This window comes from Jatropha curcas, chromosome 7, assembly GCF_041381405.1.
Source record: "Jatropha curcas cultivar XTBG-Jc1 chromosome 7, XTBG_Jcur_1.0, whole genome shotgun sequence".
Classification (NCBI taxonomy): domain Eukaryota; kingdom Viridiplantae; phylum Streptophyta; class Magnoliopsida; order Malpighiales; family Euphorbiaceae; genus Jatropha; species Jatropha curcas.
In genome coordinates, this window is record NC_143157.1 from 1,627,419 (window position 1) to 1,645,292 (window position 17,874).

Sequence of the window (17,874 nt, forward strand, 5' to 3'; positions counted from 1 at the left end):
TAAAAATATTTTCTTGATAAAAGGAAAATTAAGTCATTTTTAAGGAAAATGACTTTCCATTTTTAAGAGCTTAAAACATTTTTCGGATTTTGTCAAACTTATAATAACCTTATAAATTCATATTTTTTTTAATTTATTAATCATTGATAGCCATTACCACCATTCACCGTTCACCACCACCGGCCACAATCACGGGCTATCGGCGACTTTCATGATTTATCATTTTCTTCATGAATTCTCATATTTAATAATAAAATTTTTAAAATATGAAATATATTATTATTATTATTATTATTATTATTATTATGGTCTTATGAGTTAAAAATATTTAATATTTTAAATTAATTTTCAATATTATAATCAAATAATAGAAAATAAGTTATTTGGAAAATATTTTTCACCTTAAAAAATATTTTCCAAAGATAAATTATTTTTCTAGGACAAAACGGAGCCTTAGTGTAATTTGTAACTTAATTTTCTAATCATTCTCAAAACAAATATGGTTTTATTGAAAAATTTGTGGAGAAATTTTTTAGGTTTTTTTATAGATAGGATTTGGAAATGGAATTGCCTTATCATTTTTTTGTGAAGTATCATTTTAAAGATAATTATTAGTAATTTAAAGAAAAGAACTGCGGGTTGGACCCATTCCTTAGGTTCACTCGCTTCTGAGCATTTGAACACGCTTTGGCATTCCAGCGTGGCAAGGGGTCTAATCATAAAGAAAAAAACAAAAAAAAAAAAAACTGTAAGGGCACAACAGGTTGAAAGTGAAGTTTAGGGGCACAAATGGTTATTGAATGAAAGTTCAAGGCAGAAATTATGCATTCGGCCATACATTTAAATTTTTTTTTTTCTTGTATTTGACATGTCATCGACAACGTGACATCTTTTTGTCCTTTATTGTTTAAATAAATTTTGTTATTAAATTATATTACTATTTATTTTGATTAAAAATAATAAAATTAACATGTATTTTTACTCATTTAAAATTAGCGATATAAAGTATTTCTCTCCCATTTGATTAATATACTTTATAAAATAAAAAAATAAAAGGACTACCATTTTAAAAAGAGTGATAAAAAATCAAACTCGTTGAAAAAAAACTATTATTACTCATTAAATTAAAAATATATTTAAAAGTAACTAAAAATTTTGCAATATCTAATTCTATATTTAACATGCAACTATTTTAATCTCTATTATTTCAAGATTTTTTCTTTGCTAAAAAGCTTCAACATGACATAAATAAATGTTAATGTGTAACTTAAAAATCAATGTGCAAAAAATAATATTGATAATAGAAGATCCTATTTCAACTTATAGATATATATGAGATTAAATTTAAAAATTTAAAAATTCTATATATTTATTTAAAAATATTTAAATTTCAAACTAATTATCATTATATCTATTTTAAGAATTAATTTTCAAAAAAATACATCCAATTAAATCATAAAAAAATTAAATAAAATTCCATAAATTTTTTTTAAAAAAAAAGAATAAATATTGAATAAAATAAGAGCTCTTGAATTTTGTCACCATTTTATCTTTAGTATAGAAAAATTGAAAATGAAAATGATAGCAAATATGCCCAATAGCCATTTTTTCATTAATCGAAACTTTTACAGTGTATTTGTTCATAAGATTTTATTAGATTAAAATAGAAAAAACTTTTTTATATGATATTCATCAAATACAATAATGTGTAAATAGTCTAAATAAGTGTACACCATCATCTCCAAAAAAATCAAAGAGAAAGAATATATTTAAAGAATTTTGTTTTAATTTCATTGTATGTAACTAATAGAGTCTAACAGTAAAGTATTTACTCATATTTTAAAAAATTCAGAATGTAATTAATTAAAAATTTAAATTTCATCTTCAATACCTGAATTAAGATTTTCTATTTACCTTCTAAAAAACAATATCACCTGAAAACCTTAAAATCTATTAATTATAAAAATTATTAGACAATAATAATGCGAGATCAAATACATAAAATACATATACATATATATATATATATATATATATATATATATATATATATATATTCTCCAATTAAAATGAATAAAAAATCTAATGAAAAGGATATTCAAAAGAATGAATAGAATCTATTTTCTCCAATTAAAAGAAAATAAAAAAAATATAAACTAAAAAAAATCTTTAAAAGGATAAACAATTTCTCCAATTCAAATTCATAAAAAATCTAACTAAATAGAAATATTAGGAATTACAAATTAAATTAAGGCTATTATAGGAAATTTCATTATTCCTCCCTGTTTTCACATTTATATACAGTACACATTATAGATTATATATTATAGATTAGAGAAATGAGTTTTGAAGAATTTTCAATTTATGAAAATGTATTTTTCAAATTACCCAATTTAAGGAAATAACCCCGAAATATTTTCAAGGAGTTTTTGAAAACGTTTATGAAACGTGAACATCACAGTGAAAGGGAGTCTTCATGCAACATTGATCAGGATAATAGAGTTGTTGGCTGTTTTCCTTCTCATTTTATTCCTTACCTCTTTCTATTTATTATCTGATTGACTGGTGTGTGTCTGCTAGCCAATCAAACACAAAACCACTTTTGAAATTAGGCCAGCAATGTCGCAGTTAACTAGTGGACAATCAATATTATTCTCTCCGTCTCACTTTATTTGTATGGTTTGACAAAATACGCATATTAAGAATTTAATCAATAAAAATTATTTTACCATTTGTTACCTTTAACTCATTGAAATTTTAATGAAAAATTATAAAGGTTATTACGAGAAAGATAATTATTTACATATTTAAATTTAGAAACTTTGTAAATATTTTGAAACATCTAAAAAATAAATAACAAACAAATAAAATGGCACGAGAGAGTATTATTTTTAAAAAAAATATTTAAAAGTTAATAATAAGTTATACATTTACCTTTGATGATGGTGTCTGAAATTTGAGATAAGTAGTTGACAAAATCAAATAAGAGTAAAATACTTATAATTTGATGTCCCTAAGTTATAGTCCAATTAACATTTATGTTCTTCTATAGTGAATCAATAACCACGACATCGTAAATTATTAATCCATCAGATAAGTAGTTCGTTCCATCCAATTTCACTCATTTTCACTATTAAAAATTCAAATAAATTGGATGGGGAAGAGAGAGGAGATATATAAAACTCCAATTTACCCTTTGTTTCATGCGAACCAAACGTAATAAAGGGTTTTTCCAAATTATTTCACAGAATCCCTAATTTGCAAACCAGAAGCCAACGAACCCATATAACACTCGAACCACGAGCCTTACCTAGCTCCTCAAGAACAAGAAGATCTAAAAAGAAAAATAGAATGCTTTATAATTGACAACTTCAATATCAACACTTTGAAGGGAACAAGAGTAGGTTAATTAGTACCTGAAACTTTGAGTTCGTTAAAATCCTTGTGGACTTTCCTCTTCAACTTTGTCTAGTGCATATTTTGATCGATAACGGAAGGATTTGGAATTGAAGTTAGTGTTTGAGAAGAAGGAGATTAGGAGCGGTGAATCGAGTGCCAAGCTAGAAATGATAGAGCCATGGAAGGTTGAGTTAGACAATAATTTTGAAACAATTTACAAACAGAACAAACCTATATAGAGAAATTAATCTCAATTAGGTGAGAAATGATGGGCTCTTTTTTAGTTAAGGGTATTTTGGTCTTTGCACAAATCCTTGATGATGAAAAAGTGTGAAATTAGACAAAAGGACCTATTTATCCGATAAACTAGTAATTTAAGGATGTCATAGTTATTATCTTAATATAGAATGATGTAAGTGTTAACTAAACTATAACTTAGGGATGTCAAAGTATTTTCCTTATAAAATAATAAACTAAGGACCTAGGGATAATAAGGTGAGGACCAAAATATAGATATCTTATCTAAGATATTTATATAACAGTAACTTGGTACATGAAGATTTTATCTCTACTATATTAGGAATTAGTTGTACAACTTAACGATCTCTATTTATAAGATTTGTTTGGCAAAATTAGTTAGTTTTAGTAGGCGTTGACTTTCTTATTAGTTCTCAATTATTTAACTAGTGTTTCATCAAACGTTATAGGAAGCTGCTCCATCTAAATACTAATATAAATGCTACGTTACCGAACACTGTAAATAATAAAAGTAGTGTTTTGACTAAAAGCTGTATGAAAAACTATTAAGATAAAGCTTGTGTTGGACAACAACTTTTTAAGTAATTTTAGCGTTTTAACTAAACATTATTAAAAATAGTGTTCAGTAACATAGCGTTTGAATTAACTTTTAGAGGTTAAGGTAGTATTTTATAAAAAGTTAATACATGTAACGTTTAACTTTTTAGCATTTTATGAAAAGCTACTCAAACAGCTAACAGTTAAACACTATTAAAACAAGCCATAATTATTACCTCAATATAGAACGATATAAGTGTTAATTGAACTATAACTTAGGGATGTCAAAATATTTTACCCATAAAATAATAAACTAAGGACCTAGAGATAATAAGGTGAGGACCAAAATATAAATATCTTATCAAAAATATTTATACAACAGTAACGGATACATGAAGATTTTATCTCTATACTAGGAATTACTTGTGCAACTAAATAATCTCTATTTATAAGGTTTGTTCAGTAAAATTAGTTGTTTTAGTAGTGTTGACTCTTCTATTATTGTCAGTTGTTTAAGTAGTGTTTCATCAAACGTTATAGGAATTTGCTTCTATCTAAATCTAATATAAACGTTACGTTACCAAATTGTAAATAATAAAAGTAGTGTTTTTGACTAAAAGCTATATGAAAAGCTATTAGGGTAAATGTTGTGTTCGACAACTTTTTAATTAACTTAATACTATTTCTTATAATATTCGGTAACATAATGTTTCAACTAACTTTTAAAGGTTAATTTAACATTTTATAAAAAGTTAACCTATGTAACGCTTAAATTTTACCATTTTATGAAAAACTATTTAAACAGTTAACAACTAAATGCTGCTAAAACAACTAATAAATACCAAAATAGCTAATTTTACCGAAGTGACCCAAAATTTTCATTTTATCCAGTTACGATAGCGTAAATATCTTAAATATGATATTTATATTTTGATCATCGCCTCATTATATGTAGGTCCTTAGTTTATTATTTTATTCTAATTCTAGTGATTGATGGTGAAGGGAATGAGATATAACATGAAAAAACATGTAAATTGTAGTTTTTGAATTTGATTCCGATATTGAAAATTAAAACAAATATAAGAGAATTGGAAACAAAACGTAATAGATTAGGTGAACGGGAAAGACGACAACTTTCTTTCTTTTCTTTTTTCTTTTTATTTTTAAATGACAAAGCCATTAGAAAAATAAAAATTACTTATTTTAGGAGGTGTAGTTTAAAAGAATTATTGAGCTTAATGGAATTAAAAGATTTTTTAAGATTTTCACATATTTTACTATAATTCTACATAGAGTTTTATAGAATTGGTGATTTTTTTTTTTAATTATATACTTTGATTGACTCTGATGAAATTACAATGATTTTTATATATCCAATCGAAATTAATTTCAAGACTTAATTGAATAAATTAAAAAAATTTTAGCTCAATTGAAAAACTAAAAAAAATGAGGGACAAAAAATAAAATGCATTATTTTCTGAAAAATCATTCTCTTCTTCGTTAAAACTTTACCACTACCACTTCCAACAATGAAAGATCTGAAATTTCAATGGTATTCAATCTAAATTTTCTCGGATTCTATTAAAATTTTATGAGATTCAATTCAAACTCTCCTAAAATCCATAAAAAGTTGATGACATTCAATTATAACTTTTTAAAAGTCTATACAAATTTGATGATATTAAAAAAATTATTGATTTGAAAATATTCTATAAAATTATTGATTTCATTGGATGTTGAAGTGCTAGATATAAATAAAACAGTCATTCACAAATTTATCTTTCAATCCAAAGATTGTAAAAATCTTTTAAAATCTAACAGAGTCTCAATCCAATACATCCCTTTATTATTTTTATTATTTTTGAATAAAAAGAGGATGAAATTGAATCAAGATAATAAAGTTAAAGTGTAAAGTTAATAAAAGAAAAAACCTTTTAGACTTAGGTGGACTATTTAAAAATTAGAGGACCAAATTCATCTTTAAGCTATTTCCGTAATAAATAGCTATGGTAACATGAGAGTAAATTTCCCACCTCATTTGGCTACCTGGCTTTCCTTACTCAGTCCTCACGTGTCTGAACTTCCAGTCCAGAAAATTTCCACCTACCGTGTCTCCTACCCTTCATGGCTGCCACTATCAATTGCTTTCATTGCAGTCTAGACGTGGTCGATTTGAAAAAAACAAGAAAGAGAGAGACGCTAATAAAGTAGACGCTGGGGAGAGCATAATGGAGAAGAAGAACACAATGTCTATCGATAATGTTGCAGTGGAGGACATAGTGAAAGCAGGTCTATCAATGGAGGAAGCCAAAGAATTTCACAAAATCCTCAAAGAAGCAATTGGATTAGCAAATGGGTCTGACCCAAAAGAGGTTTGGAAAAATGTGGTGTCTAAAAGAATTTTGAAACCATGGCACCCTCATGGATTGCACCAATTGATTTATTATTCTGTTTATGCTCATTGGGATTCTTCTGTCAATGGACCTCCTCTTTATTGGTTTCCTTCCCTGTAATCTCTCTCTCTCTCTCTCTCTGTGATCGTGTTGTGATTTCACTTTTGACCTTGAATCATGGATCATGGTTTTATTTGATGCTTTGAGTTGTTGAAAATGCCTCTAGTTTCTTGAATTTATTGAATTATTTCCTTTGGCACCATATACTATTAGTTTATTCGTAATTTGACTGTTATTCTTTTTTGAAAAAACCGTTGGAATTAGTAAACATTTTCTTTTTTCTGAGTTCGTTGTCTATCCATTTACATCAGACTACTCAGAACAATAACGTGATCTGGTAATTCATGTAGGGTTCAAATTGGAAGGAATCATTGAGAATAGTAAAATTGATTAATGCAAATTTTAGTTGATTGCTGATTTCAATTGTTTTGGTTTGAGGCTTACATTTTGAGTTCAGTTCTGCTAGAAATATAAACTATTCTTGGGCTGTCACCTACAAGCTTGAGCTCTTAGGTCTATTGATTAATGATGCTAAAGTGTGCATCTGCGTGACTGTACCTTATTTTTTTGTCAAGTTATCAATTTGAATAACTTAAATTTACATGTTTTGCTATCTTTATGAAAGAGACATAACCCTAATCCATTTTGTGCATAGGCCCTAGACTAATTGTAATGCTTCATGATCTGAATAATGTTGATCATATGCAACTGGTCTGTGATTTATGTAGTTAAACCTGGTTGAATCAAACACCCTTGAACTTGTTGTGGTTGGTACTTAGTGTGAGTAACAGCTGAAATTGAATGTTACATCTTGGCTTGAGATGTATACTGCTGTGTTATGGTCAAATTGATTTTCTTCTGGATTTTCATAAAATGCTCAGTTAATAAATCAAACATCAGTTATCTTCTCCGAACTGATTCAAAATTCCAACCTTTATCTATATGCCAGACATCAATCAAAAGGGACAAACTTAGGACGTGCAATGGAAATCCATGGGCCTAATCTCTTAGGTCCTTTATACAAGGACCCTTTAACAAGTTTCAACTTATTTCATAAATACTCTGTTCAATATCCTGAGGTAAGCACTCATTTCATCTCTGTATATCATTGAGGTAAGCATATTGAAGTTTTGTATTTTATAAGTTGCATTTTCTACTCAATCTACTGTTTACAAATAATTTCCAGGCTTATTGGTCAATTGTTCTAAGAGAGCTTTCAATTGTATTTCATGAAGCCCCAAAGTGTATTCTTGACACCACTGACAAATCGAAACATGGGGGATCATGGCTGCCAGGTTCAGCTCTGAATATTGCTGAATGCTGTTTGCAGCCTGCAAATCATCCTAGAAAAAATGATGACAGCATGGCAATTGTATGGAGAGATGAAAATGATAATTCCAAAGTGAATCATATGACATTGAAAGAACTTCGAGAACAAGTAATGTAATGCTTCATGTGCTTATCTGATTCCTATTCTTTTTTTTTTGTGCTTTATGCTTCCGTTTTCAATAGGGTAATGAGATGTTATGATAATTGATTTTGTTTACATTGGATTCAAATGGGTGTCTGATTAGTGAGGTTCCAATGTTATCATAATTATATAAAATATGACCTTACTACAAAAGGTTGTTTTTAAACAGTTGAAGAGACAATAAATAATATTTCCATTTTGTAAAATTGTGATAAAAGAGAGTTCTCAGCCATTTTCCATGTAAACATATTGTGTTGCAGGATGGTAGCTAATGCACTTCATGCAATGTTTACAAAGGGTGATGCGGTTGCAATTGACATGCCAATGACAGTCAATGCTGTTGTTATATACCTGGCTATTGTATTAGCAGGATTGGTTGTTGTATCAATAGCTGACAGCTTTGCAGCCAAGGAAATTGCCAGTCGTTTACGTATTTCCAATGCTAAAGCTATCTTTACTCAGGTAATGTGTTGTTTTCATGTTGCAGCGCGTGAAAGCAATAAAATTTCCAAAGGATTTGAAATTAGTTGGTCCAAAATATATATGATTCCTTTATGAGCCTTCTGTGTGCTGAAGATAGGTCTTTTTCCTTAGCATTTGACATGGCAATAGTTTTGGAATTCCAGTTTTTGACTTCTGCTAAACCTCTTAAGTGACTTGGGCTGGTCGAACTTGTGAAAGAGTGGTTTAATATTCATTTATATTGCTCTCTAGTTCAATAAAATCTGTTTGTTGTCTTTGCTGATTGGTTACACCCTTTTTATTGCTTGTCTTTGCTGATTGATTACTCCCTTTTTTATGCTAACCAAATTTTCTACTTCTGTTTTCTATGCTTCTTGCTTCAAATGAGAAATTATCTATAAAATATAAGTAATGAAACTTGTCCTTTTACTCAAACATAAAAGAGAAATTTTCTCTGTCCCTTTGTTTCTCACTTCTTAATATGACCTTATTTACACTTCCTATGTGTTCATTAGTACAGATAGTCATTTGAAATGAATGTGGATTGGATTTGAGCATCAAGAGAAAATCATAAAAAATTAGTAGGTGCCAAATTCCAAATATTTGATGATTTGGATGACTATCTATCTAAATGGACCCATAGCTAATTTTGAGAATTGAATAACTTGCATTTAGAAATGCACATTTTCTCTGAATACATGTGTTCTGTTTCAGTTTGCATATGTTACTCTCTCTCTCTCTCTGTTTTCTCTTTTGGGGGCTTTGATACTTGCTGTTCTTTATTCAGGATTTTATACTCAGAGGGGGACGGAAATTTCCATTGTACAGGTAGCACTTTCTAATTTTGATAATTGTTGTGATGGGGGACCTTGTATCTGAAATTAAATCATCTTAACTGAGCCCTCTAATTTGGATGATGCTGCCACCATAAGGTCCGTGATGCAACCGATTCTCTAGAGATGAAATTGTGAAAAGCTCCTTAGAGCTGTGGATTATTTATGTGTGCTTAACTTCAATTGAATTGTAGAATAAACCAAGGAAGTTATGGTTATATCTGCATCCTTAGTCAACAGTGCATCATTTTTTGGGGGTTCAAATGTGCATCAAAAAGACTAATGTTTCTAAATGCTATTGGCATTAAATAGGTAGCATAGTTACTCAACTCAATTGATTCTTGGAAATCTTAGCTTTTGAGATGAATGGATCAATAATAATGACTTCTGAGTTGCTGTTTTCTTTTATTTAATGATTCTTTGAAACAAATGATAAGTTCCTGATTAAAGCAGAAAACATGTTGCTGGTTGAACAACTATCAGTTTTCAACTGGCCAGTAGTTGAGTTGTCAAAATATTGTATATGTGATAATCTGACCTGGGAAAGTGGTCCGACAAGTGTGGAGAGTGGCGCTAGGGTAAGAGGCCTAAGCAGTGAGCTGCTCCTAGTTGGCTACCTAGTATAGTGGAATGCGAAGCACAAGAATGAATCGAATTTCACATTGAAAATGACGTAACTAATCAACATAGATGCCTTTTGGTGGAATGGCCTGGAGAGTTGACAGAACTTTGAGGTTAAGCGTTCTCATTTGATAGAAATCCTAGGATGGTTGACATCTTACGAAGTTATTCATTCCACTCACGAGACAAAACCGTGAGGATTATGAGTGGACAACTCCTCTAGTGGTTGGAGTTAAGTTGTTACAGATGGTATCAGATTCAGACTATGAACCAAGCGGAAGCTGGTGGGCTTGTGACAATCCAACTGGGAAAGCGGTCCAATGAAGGTGGGGAGTGGCTCCGGGGCAAGAGGTGGGAGCAATGAGCGGCTCTTGGCAGGTTACTAAGATGGTGAAGTTACCTAGGGTAGTGGAATGCAAAGCGCAGAAATGAATTGAATCTCACATCGAAAATGGGCTATGTTGCACGGAAACTTCCTTTAGCTGCCATTTCTGCGTTTCTGAAACGTTTCCTGCGTGGAAACGCTTGCAAACTCCTCGGAAACGTTCAGGGCCGTTTCCGTAAATTGAGTAATTTCGGAACAAGTTTCCACTCTCTAAATACGTTTCCGTAAACTGAAAACTCCCAAAAACTCATTTCCTCTAATTAAAATAAATGTATAAATAAAATACAAATTCATAAAACATGTATTTTTTTATAAGTATGGAACTTGTAATTCTTTTGAATATGATTAAATATTGATTGGACTTGTTGAATATATTTAATGGTTTATAATAATTTATATTTTTTATATTTATAAATATAATCCTATATTTTTCACATTTATGCGTTTCCCAAGTTTTTGTTTTTTATGTCTTTAAAAATATTGTTTCCCCATATCCGTTTTTGCGTTTCCGTTTTCGTGCAACCACTAACGGAGAGGGAGGTGGGGGAGGGGCACCAAACCCCTTGACTTCAGTAAAATTTTCTAATGGCCTTTAGATACTATGAACTCTTTAGCTTAGTGGTGTGGCTCCTGATGTTCAAGTTTGAATTCCAGGAATAAATATTAAAATATACAATATTATTATAAATTTATATTTCAATTGTTTATTATTTGCTATTTAATTAAAATTTAACAAGTTGAAAAAAACTTTAGGATTCTAAATTCATTGAATAAACACATGATATTTAATATATGGTATTTAATTTATTCAAAAAGATGAATTTAATAATATAGTTCATGATTCTATTTTAATAGTTTTTAGAAAAAAATATGAAATTGAATTGATTAAATTTTAAAATCACAATAACATATTTGAAATTTTAAATATTAACATTTATTTTTATTGTAATTTCTAATCTGTAAATTTTAGGAAATTATTTCTTTCCTATCGAAAGTCATTATGTATACTAAAAAATATTATTTTGTTCTTATTTATAGAATTTTCATTAAAAAAATATTTTGATTACATGTAATATATTTGTTCATGTAATTACATTATTTTTAGGCTTTTTTTAATCAGGTTTATTTTTTATTCACTTTATGAAGACAAACATGTTTTCGCCCACCTATGAAAAATTCCTGGCCTCCGTCACTGCGTGCAATACAGGAGAACTAATCATTAGAGATGTCTTTTGGTGAAATAGCCTAGAGAATTGGAAGAACTTCGGGGTCAAATGTGCTCGCTTGAGAAAATTCTTAGGATAGGTGATCTTCTAAGAAGTTTTCCATTCCACTTCTGATAATTTCAGAGCAAAAAGAAACCGACTTAACTATTGTCTTGCTAGGAGGTGTTCTTATGACTATCATGCCCGTACAAGTGATAGCATTTGCATATAAAACTATAGGTAGTTGCTTCTTTATAGTATTAGTAGAGAGGTGATGAAACTCAATATTTTGAAGAGAAATCAATGAGTTTTTCTATTTCAATATGTCTTAGGGTATTACATAGCAACTTATATATATACAAGGTCTAGTTCTAGAATCGGAAACTAAATAGTTTAGGAAGATAATATTTACAATATGCATTAGGAAAATAATCCCTAATAATCAGGGAGCCCTCTGAAATATCCAATCAAATGAGCATCATTACCTTGGTGGAAGCCCTTATTGGAGCATCCAATTTACTAGAAAGGGTACTCTAAATCACTTGTACAGGAACCGGTGGATTTCATTTTTCTTAGATTAGATATGATATGTCTTTAGAAAACTTTCTGAAATTACTTTATTATGAAGCACTTGCAGTGATGGTAGTCAAAACTATCATGTTAAATTCTTTTTTTCTTTTTTTTGAATGGAATTACCATATCTGTTAGATTTACGAGATATGATAATTTTAATATTGCACTGGACTCATTATGTTATGGCTCCTCTCTCTCTCTCTCTCTCTCTCTGTCTCTTTTTTTAATAGTCGTGTTGTAGAAGCTACTCCACATAAAGTCATTGTGCTCCCTGTGATGGGGAATGATGTAGGCATTCGATTAAGGCAGCAGGATATGTCATGGAAAGATTTTCTGTCCAGTGTCAATCACCTTCCAAGGTATTTCCAAATCTCCAATTTTGAAGTTATCTAGTATTACAATTAACAAGGGCCTGATTATTACTATAATTTCCAGTTCATCTTTAGCTATGTCACAGACAATTAAATATGTCAAGACATGATTTTCAGAATGATATGATTTGATTCAATTCTCTCCTTTCGATTCAAATCTACTGGCCAAATCACAAATATACTTGAGTTGAGGCCGATTCGAATGAAGTTTGAATCAATTGATTTGCAAGATTGTTTTCTATTGGATTTGTAGTATCAACATGTTTAAATTCAATTCTTAATCTTACCATAAAAAGATCTTTTACAGGGAAGCACACTCCAGAAGACCATATTATTTCTCAATATTATCGAATATTATCATATTGATATGTGTTGTTTCTTTTACACAGATACATATTATTTTCAATTATTTTTGGAATTTATACTAAATCCTATTGTTCAATTTGATTCTCGATTCAGAAAAAGAGGAGTTTGATTCTTGAGTTAAATTGCAATGTGACAACTGTCTCAAACTAATTTTTCTCACACTTGCATTGCAATCCATGTAAATATAGTGATTTTCCTTTGTTGCAGACCAAATTATTTCCTTCCTGTCTATCAATCAGCAGATTCTATGACCAATATACTCTTTTCATCTGGAACCACAGGTAAGAACTTTCTGAAACACGTGTGTTGATAACTGTACATCGCCTCTCCTGTTAGCAACTGATTTTCTGCTATTGGTCCAAATCAGGAGAACCAAAAGCTATTGTATGGACACAACTTTCTCCAATCCGATGTGCTAGTGATGCATGGGCTCACGTTGATGTTCAAGTTGGTGATGTTTACTGCTGGCCTACAAATTTAGGATGGGTGATGGGACCAATTTTACTGTACTCATGCTTTTTAAGCGGTGCAACTCTTGCTCTCTTTCATGGATCCCCTCTTGGCCGTGAGTTTGGAAAATTTGTTCAGGTATGTCTCCATTGTTTATTTTCCACTGTACTAAAAGTCAACATTATGTTTTCGCATTAAATATTGATCCTTGTGATGTGAAGTTGTTGCCGTTCAATTCAGTGAAAGTAATATATATTTGAAAAATACTTAATTCAACTATGTAGATCCTTTTTCTCCATTGCACTCGGTTTAGCACTAGATTACACCCAATATTATATCTGTTTGGATCCATATCAGGAGATGTGATAAAGCTTTATATTGGTTGCTACCTTTTCTGCAGTTCTCCTCCTTCATTTGGGCTTTGCTTTGGCTATTTGTGCTCAAATAAAAGCTATACTTATAAGTCATACCCATGAGGAGATGCAGTAATATGTTTGAAAAACAATACACTGAAATATAATGTGGGAATCTGGGCCAACAATGGGAGCCTGCTGGTCCTGAGAATATGACCATCAGTATGAAACCTTTTGGATGATGAGTAATCATTTAACTTTTGTTGTGCCAATTTTCAATCAAACTTTGTTAGCCCTCGAAAGGAAAACAGATTCGTAAGTTACTTTTCCAGTTTGTTAGCTTTGCTAGTGGAAACTAGAGAAGACTGCTGTTGGCTTTCCAGACAGTGGAAGCTGTGGTCTAGAACATTATTGAAACCTAAACAATGGGAGAGAAAATAGAAAAGTGTCCTTGTGTTTTCATAGCCATAGGTCCCTCCATGAGTATTAAAAATAAAAGCTTTCAACATATGCTAGCAAACTTCTGCTTTATAATTCTTCTGTTATATTTCTTCAGGATGCTGGAGTAACTATTTTGGGTACAGTTCCAAGTTTAGTGAAGGCTTGGAAGAGTACCAACTGCATGGAAGGCTTAGATTGGACAAAGATAAAGTAATCTTCCTTCTAATATTTGAGAAATCAATATATGATATAGTTCCAAACTATGAAAAAGCAAATGAAAAATATATTTGCAGATCCTTTTGTTCCACTGGAGAATCCTCCAATGTAGATGATGACCTTTGGCTCTCTTCAAGATCTTATTACAAGCCCATTACTGAATGTTGTGGAGGCACAGAGCTTGCATCGTCATATATCCAAGGATGTCAATTGCAGCCACAAGCTTTTGGAGCATTCAGCACTGCATCAATGACAACGGGCCTTGTCATCCTTGATGAAAATGGAGTTCCTTATGTAAGGATTATCATGATTATAAATTCAATGTCTGTTACACTAATTTATCTTTTCTATGTGTGTATCTGATTTCTTTGACCTGTGTGACAGCCTGATTATCAACCTTGTGTTGGTGAAGTGGGTTTATTCCCTCTGTACCTAGGAGCAAGTGATAGAATGCTTAATGCTGATCATTATGAAGTTTATTTCAAGGGAATGCCAATGTTTAAAGGAATGGTATGCTTCTTTTTGTCATCCTTAGACCATGCCTCAATTTTTAGTTAGCGCCACGTTCATTAAATTTTTTTCTTGTCATTTTGATTGCTGATGAAGCTTTGAGAGTAAGCATTATAAAATCTCCCAAGATCTTTTTTTTTTTTTGTCTGGAAAAAAAAAAAAAAGATTCTCTTCTTTTTTTTTTTTTGAAATGAAAAAAAGATTATCTTCTTTATGCTTGGTTTACATCAGCATTCTCCATTTAGATACAAGAAAGGATACACATCTGTCATTACTAGGAATATCATGCCCAAAAAGTACTGGCTCTTTTATGTAGTCAGACATTTCATGCTTTGTTGCCCAGATTACATAATATGCATCCTTTTGTGAACATATTGGTCTGTTTAACCCACTTTGATCTGTTTAACCTGTTTTTTAACCGAGATTAGATGGCCTGCACCTTAGTTTTTGAACCTACTGGCTTCTTTAGCTGGTTTTCTATCACTTATGGAGCCTAAAATTATAAGCATGTGATTAGTCCGGTATTCATGTTCCAACGGTGCCATTCAGCTTCATGGTAATGCCTGTGAACTGATTGGATAATGATACGTTGCTTAGTCAGGTAATGGCACATAAATGTTGATGTCACTTCTGTTTTGCTGTTATATAAATGTTGTAGGCATCAGTTGCATCAAAGCCATCAAATAGCTTAAGTAAAAGCTTCAATAAATTTCAGTTGTTCTGTTAGATCTCCATCTAGCATTTAGTAGCCTGCCCATCGTTGGAGAACTATCAAATCCCTCTAGCTAAGGAAATGTAATAAAGCATTTAACTGCCCATGGCTTAATTGTTATATTTGAGATTTTCACATATGGATTTGCAGCACCTAAGAAGACATGGAGACATCCTTAAGAGAACTGTTGGGGGCTATTTCATTGTACAGGGCAGAGCTGATGACACCATGAATCTTGGTGGCATTAAGGTACAACATCCTCAACAGAAAGGAGTAGTTTTGCTTTTGATACTTCATCTGTTGTATTTAGATTGATGTCTAATTTCGTGAAGCCCATAAATTTTAACTTTTCATTGTTATGTAGACAAGTTCTGTTGAAATTGAGCGTGTGTGCGATCGGGCCGATGAAAGCATCATGGAGACTGCTGCAATTAGTGTAGCGCCAGTAGATGGTGGTCCAGAACTCTTGGTAATTTTTGTGGTGTTAAAGAAGGGATTTAATGGTGAACCAGACAAGTTGAAAATGAAATTCTCCAAAGCCATCCAAAGCAACCTCAATCCTTTGTTTAAGGTTTGGCAATTTAATGTGTTTTCTTTAGTATGCACATTTGGCTCGTGCTCCGCACCACACAAATCATTTTCTTCTTTATCGAGATAATTAATTCACTTAGCTCACAAACTGACTCATTAACTCTTAACTGTTGGTCTAATTGACAAGTGGGTTACTTTCCATTTTTGTTGACCAAGATTCTAATCTCGCCTAATTAGATGAGAGTTATTTTCCTTCTTTGCAAACCTCTCGTCCTACCACAAATGGTCTAACCTTGATTGAACTGGGTAGACAGATCTAGTTTGTTGTTTGAGAATTGGCTTGTGATACTATTGACTACTAAACCACAAAGCAGGAAAGAAATACACACATACCAGTCTGGTGGAAATTAGGGGTATGGTGTAGTATATTTCACATGACAATTAAACTAAATAATTTGGTACACTTACATAGTGGTGCCCGTTATCAAAGAGCTTTATTTTATTTTGAGTTGCTGATGCATTTCGTTCGGATTCTGAACTATGATTGTTGACAGGTGAGCTTGGTTAAGGTTGTGCCTGAGTTTCCTCGAACTGCTTCTAACAAGTTATTAAGGAGAGTTTTGAGGGATCAAATGAAGCTTGAGTTATCCCTACGGAGTAAAATATAGCGGTGGCATATTCACCTAACATGTCCTTCTAAATGGATGAATATAGTGTCTACAAGATGAACAGGTTGTCAGTGAATTTGTCTGGTTCTTGAAACATTTCTGGATAGGATCCTGGAAATAAGGCAATGGTTCTTGAAATTCGCGTTTTTTCCTTCCATTTAGAGGTGGAAAATGGCAGGTGGCTCATGTATGAAAGCATGAAAATTTAAATTTATTGATGGAACTTCTTAAAATGTAAGTAGTAAATATTTAAAGAATTAATTTTCTGAAATTTTTATATGTGAAGGCCTCAAGCATATTCCAGGATGTTGTCTTAATTTCAAGATGTTTGTGGTTTTAACCTTGCTCTTTATTCCAAGATAACATGAGATCATTCCATAAATTTAGGAGTGTCTATAACTTGTTATTAGTAGAGTACTTTGTAAATAATTCAAGTCATTGTTTTGTTGTTTCAAAAGTAATTATGTAAGGAAAAGATTTTCCAAACAACAACAGATCAAGAATGATATTATTGGATAAACATTCAATAATCCTTTTTTTTTTCTTTATAAATAAAAAGACAACAAAAGATTAAGTTCTATGCATATATATACAAATTAAAAAATCAATGTTATATATTATCTTAACTGGAAATCTTACTCCAACGGCTTAATTAGAAAGTTTCAAGATATTCAAACCCAACGAGGCAAAAAGAAATCAAGAATTGCCTATAAATTAACAAAACCAGTCTTAGAACCATAAGCACCTCTGTATAACCGAAAAAAGCTATGGCGGAAAGCTTAAGTTCTACTCTCATCATCTATCTGATATTTATTGCTTTCTTTGTCATTTCTGCTACAGCAGCTAGAAATGGACTGAAAAAGCCATTTTCATTTTTTGCGTTAGACACCAACACATTAGGCAAAAATGATGCTTCCTTTAGTGGGAGTAACTTCACTTATGTGTGTGAACCTTTTTGGTATGCTGCCCTTGGGTTGGACATGGTAAATTTTGCTTTCTGTGACAAGTCCCTTCCCTATGAAGTTAGGGCTAAAAACTTAGTAAACCACATGACATTGC

At 31.1% G+C, this 17,874-nt stretch overlaps 1 protein-coding gene and 1 long non-coding RNA gene across 4 annotated transcripts; one reads left to right on the top strand and one right to left on the bottom strand.

The window, feature by feature from the left end:
* Positions 1-2,994: 2,994 nt before the first annotated feature.
* LOC110009109 (uncharacterized) lies at positions 2,995-3,634 on the bottom strand. Its single transcript, XR_002283936.3, has 2 exons — positions 3,417-3,634; positions 2,995-3,334 (listed from the first exon to the last, which is right to left on the bottom strand). It is a non-coding gene; the product is annotated as an uncharacterized LOC110009109 (long non-coding RNA).
* Positions 3,635-6,228: 2,594 nt separating this feature from the next.
* AAE18 (acyl-activating enzyme 18) lies at positions 6,229-17,094 on the top strand. 3 transcript variants are annotated; one of them, XM_012211720.4, is made up of 14 exons: positions 6,229-6,703; positions 7,597-7,726; positions 7,834-8,090; positions 8,379-8,580; positions 9,368-9,408; positions 12,428-12,556; positions 13,142-13,215; positions 13,302-13,522; positions 14,294-14,388; positions 14,472-14,688; positions 14,779-14,904; positions 15,767-15,865; positions 15,981-16,187; positions 16,702-17,094. In XM_012211720.4, the coding sequence occupies exons 1-14, from the start codon at positions 6,423-6,425 to the stop codon at positions 16,813-16,815; spliced, it is 2,193 nt and encodes a 730-aa protein (XP_012067110.1). In that variant the 5' UTR covers positions 6,229-6,422; the 3' UTR covers positions 16,816-17,094. The 3 variants fall into 3 exon arrangements, with proteins under 3 accessions (XP_012067110.1, XP_089580136.1, XP_089580137.1); XM_089724010.1 differs by lacking the exon at positions 6,229-6,703 and having other exon boundaries at positions 7,595-7,726; positions 7,883-8,090; XM_089724011.1 differs by lacking the exon at positions 6,229-6,703 and having other exon boundaries at positions 7,595-7,726; positions 7,883-8,085.
* The last annotated feature ends 780 nt before the right edge of the window (positions 17,095-17,874 follow it).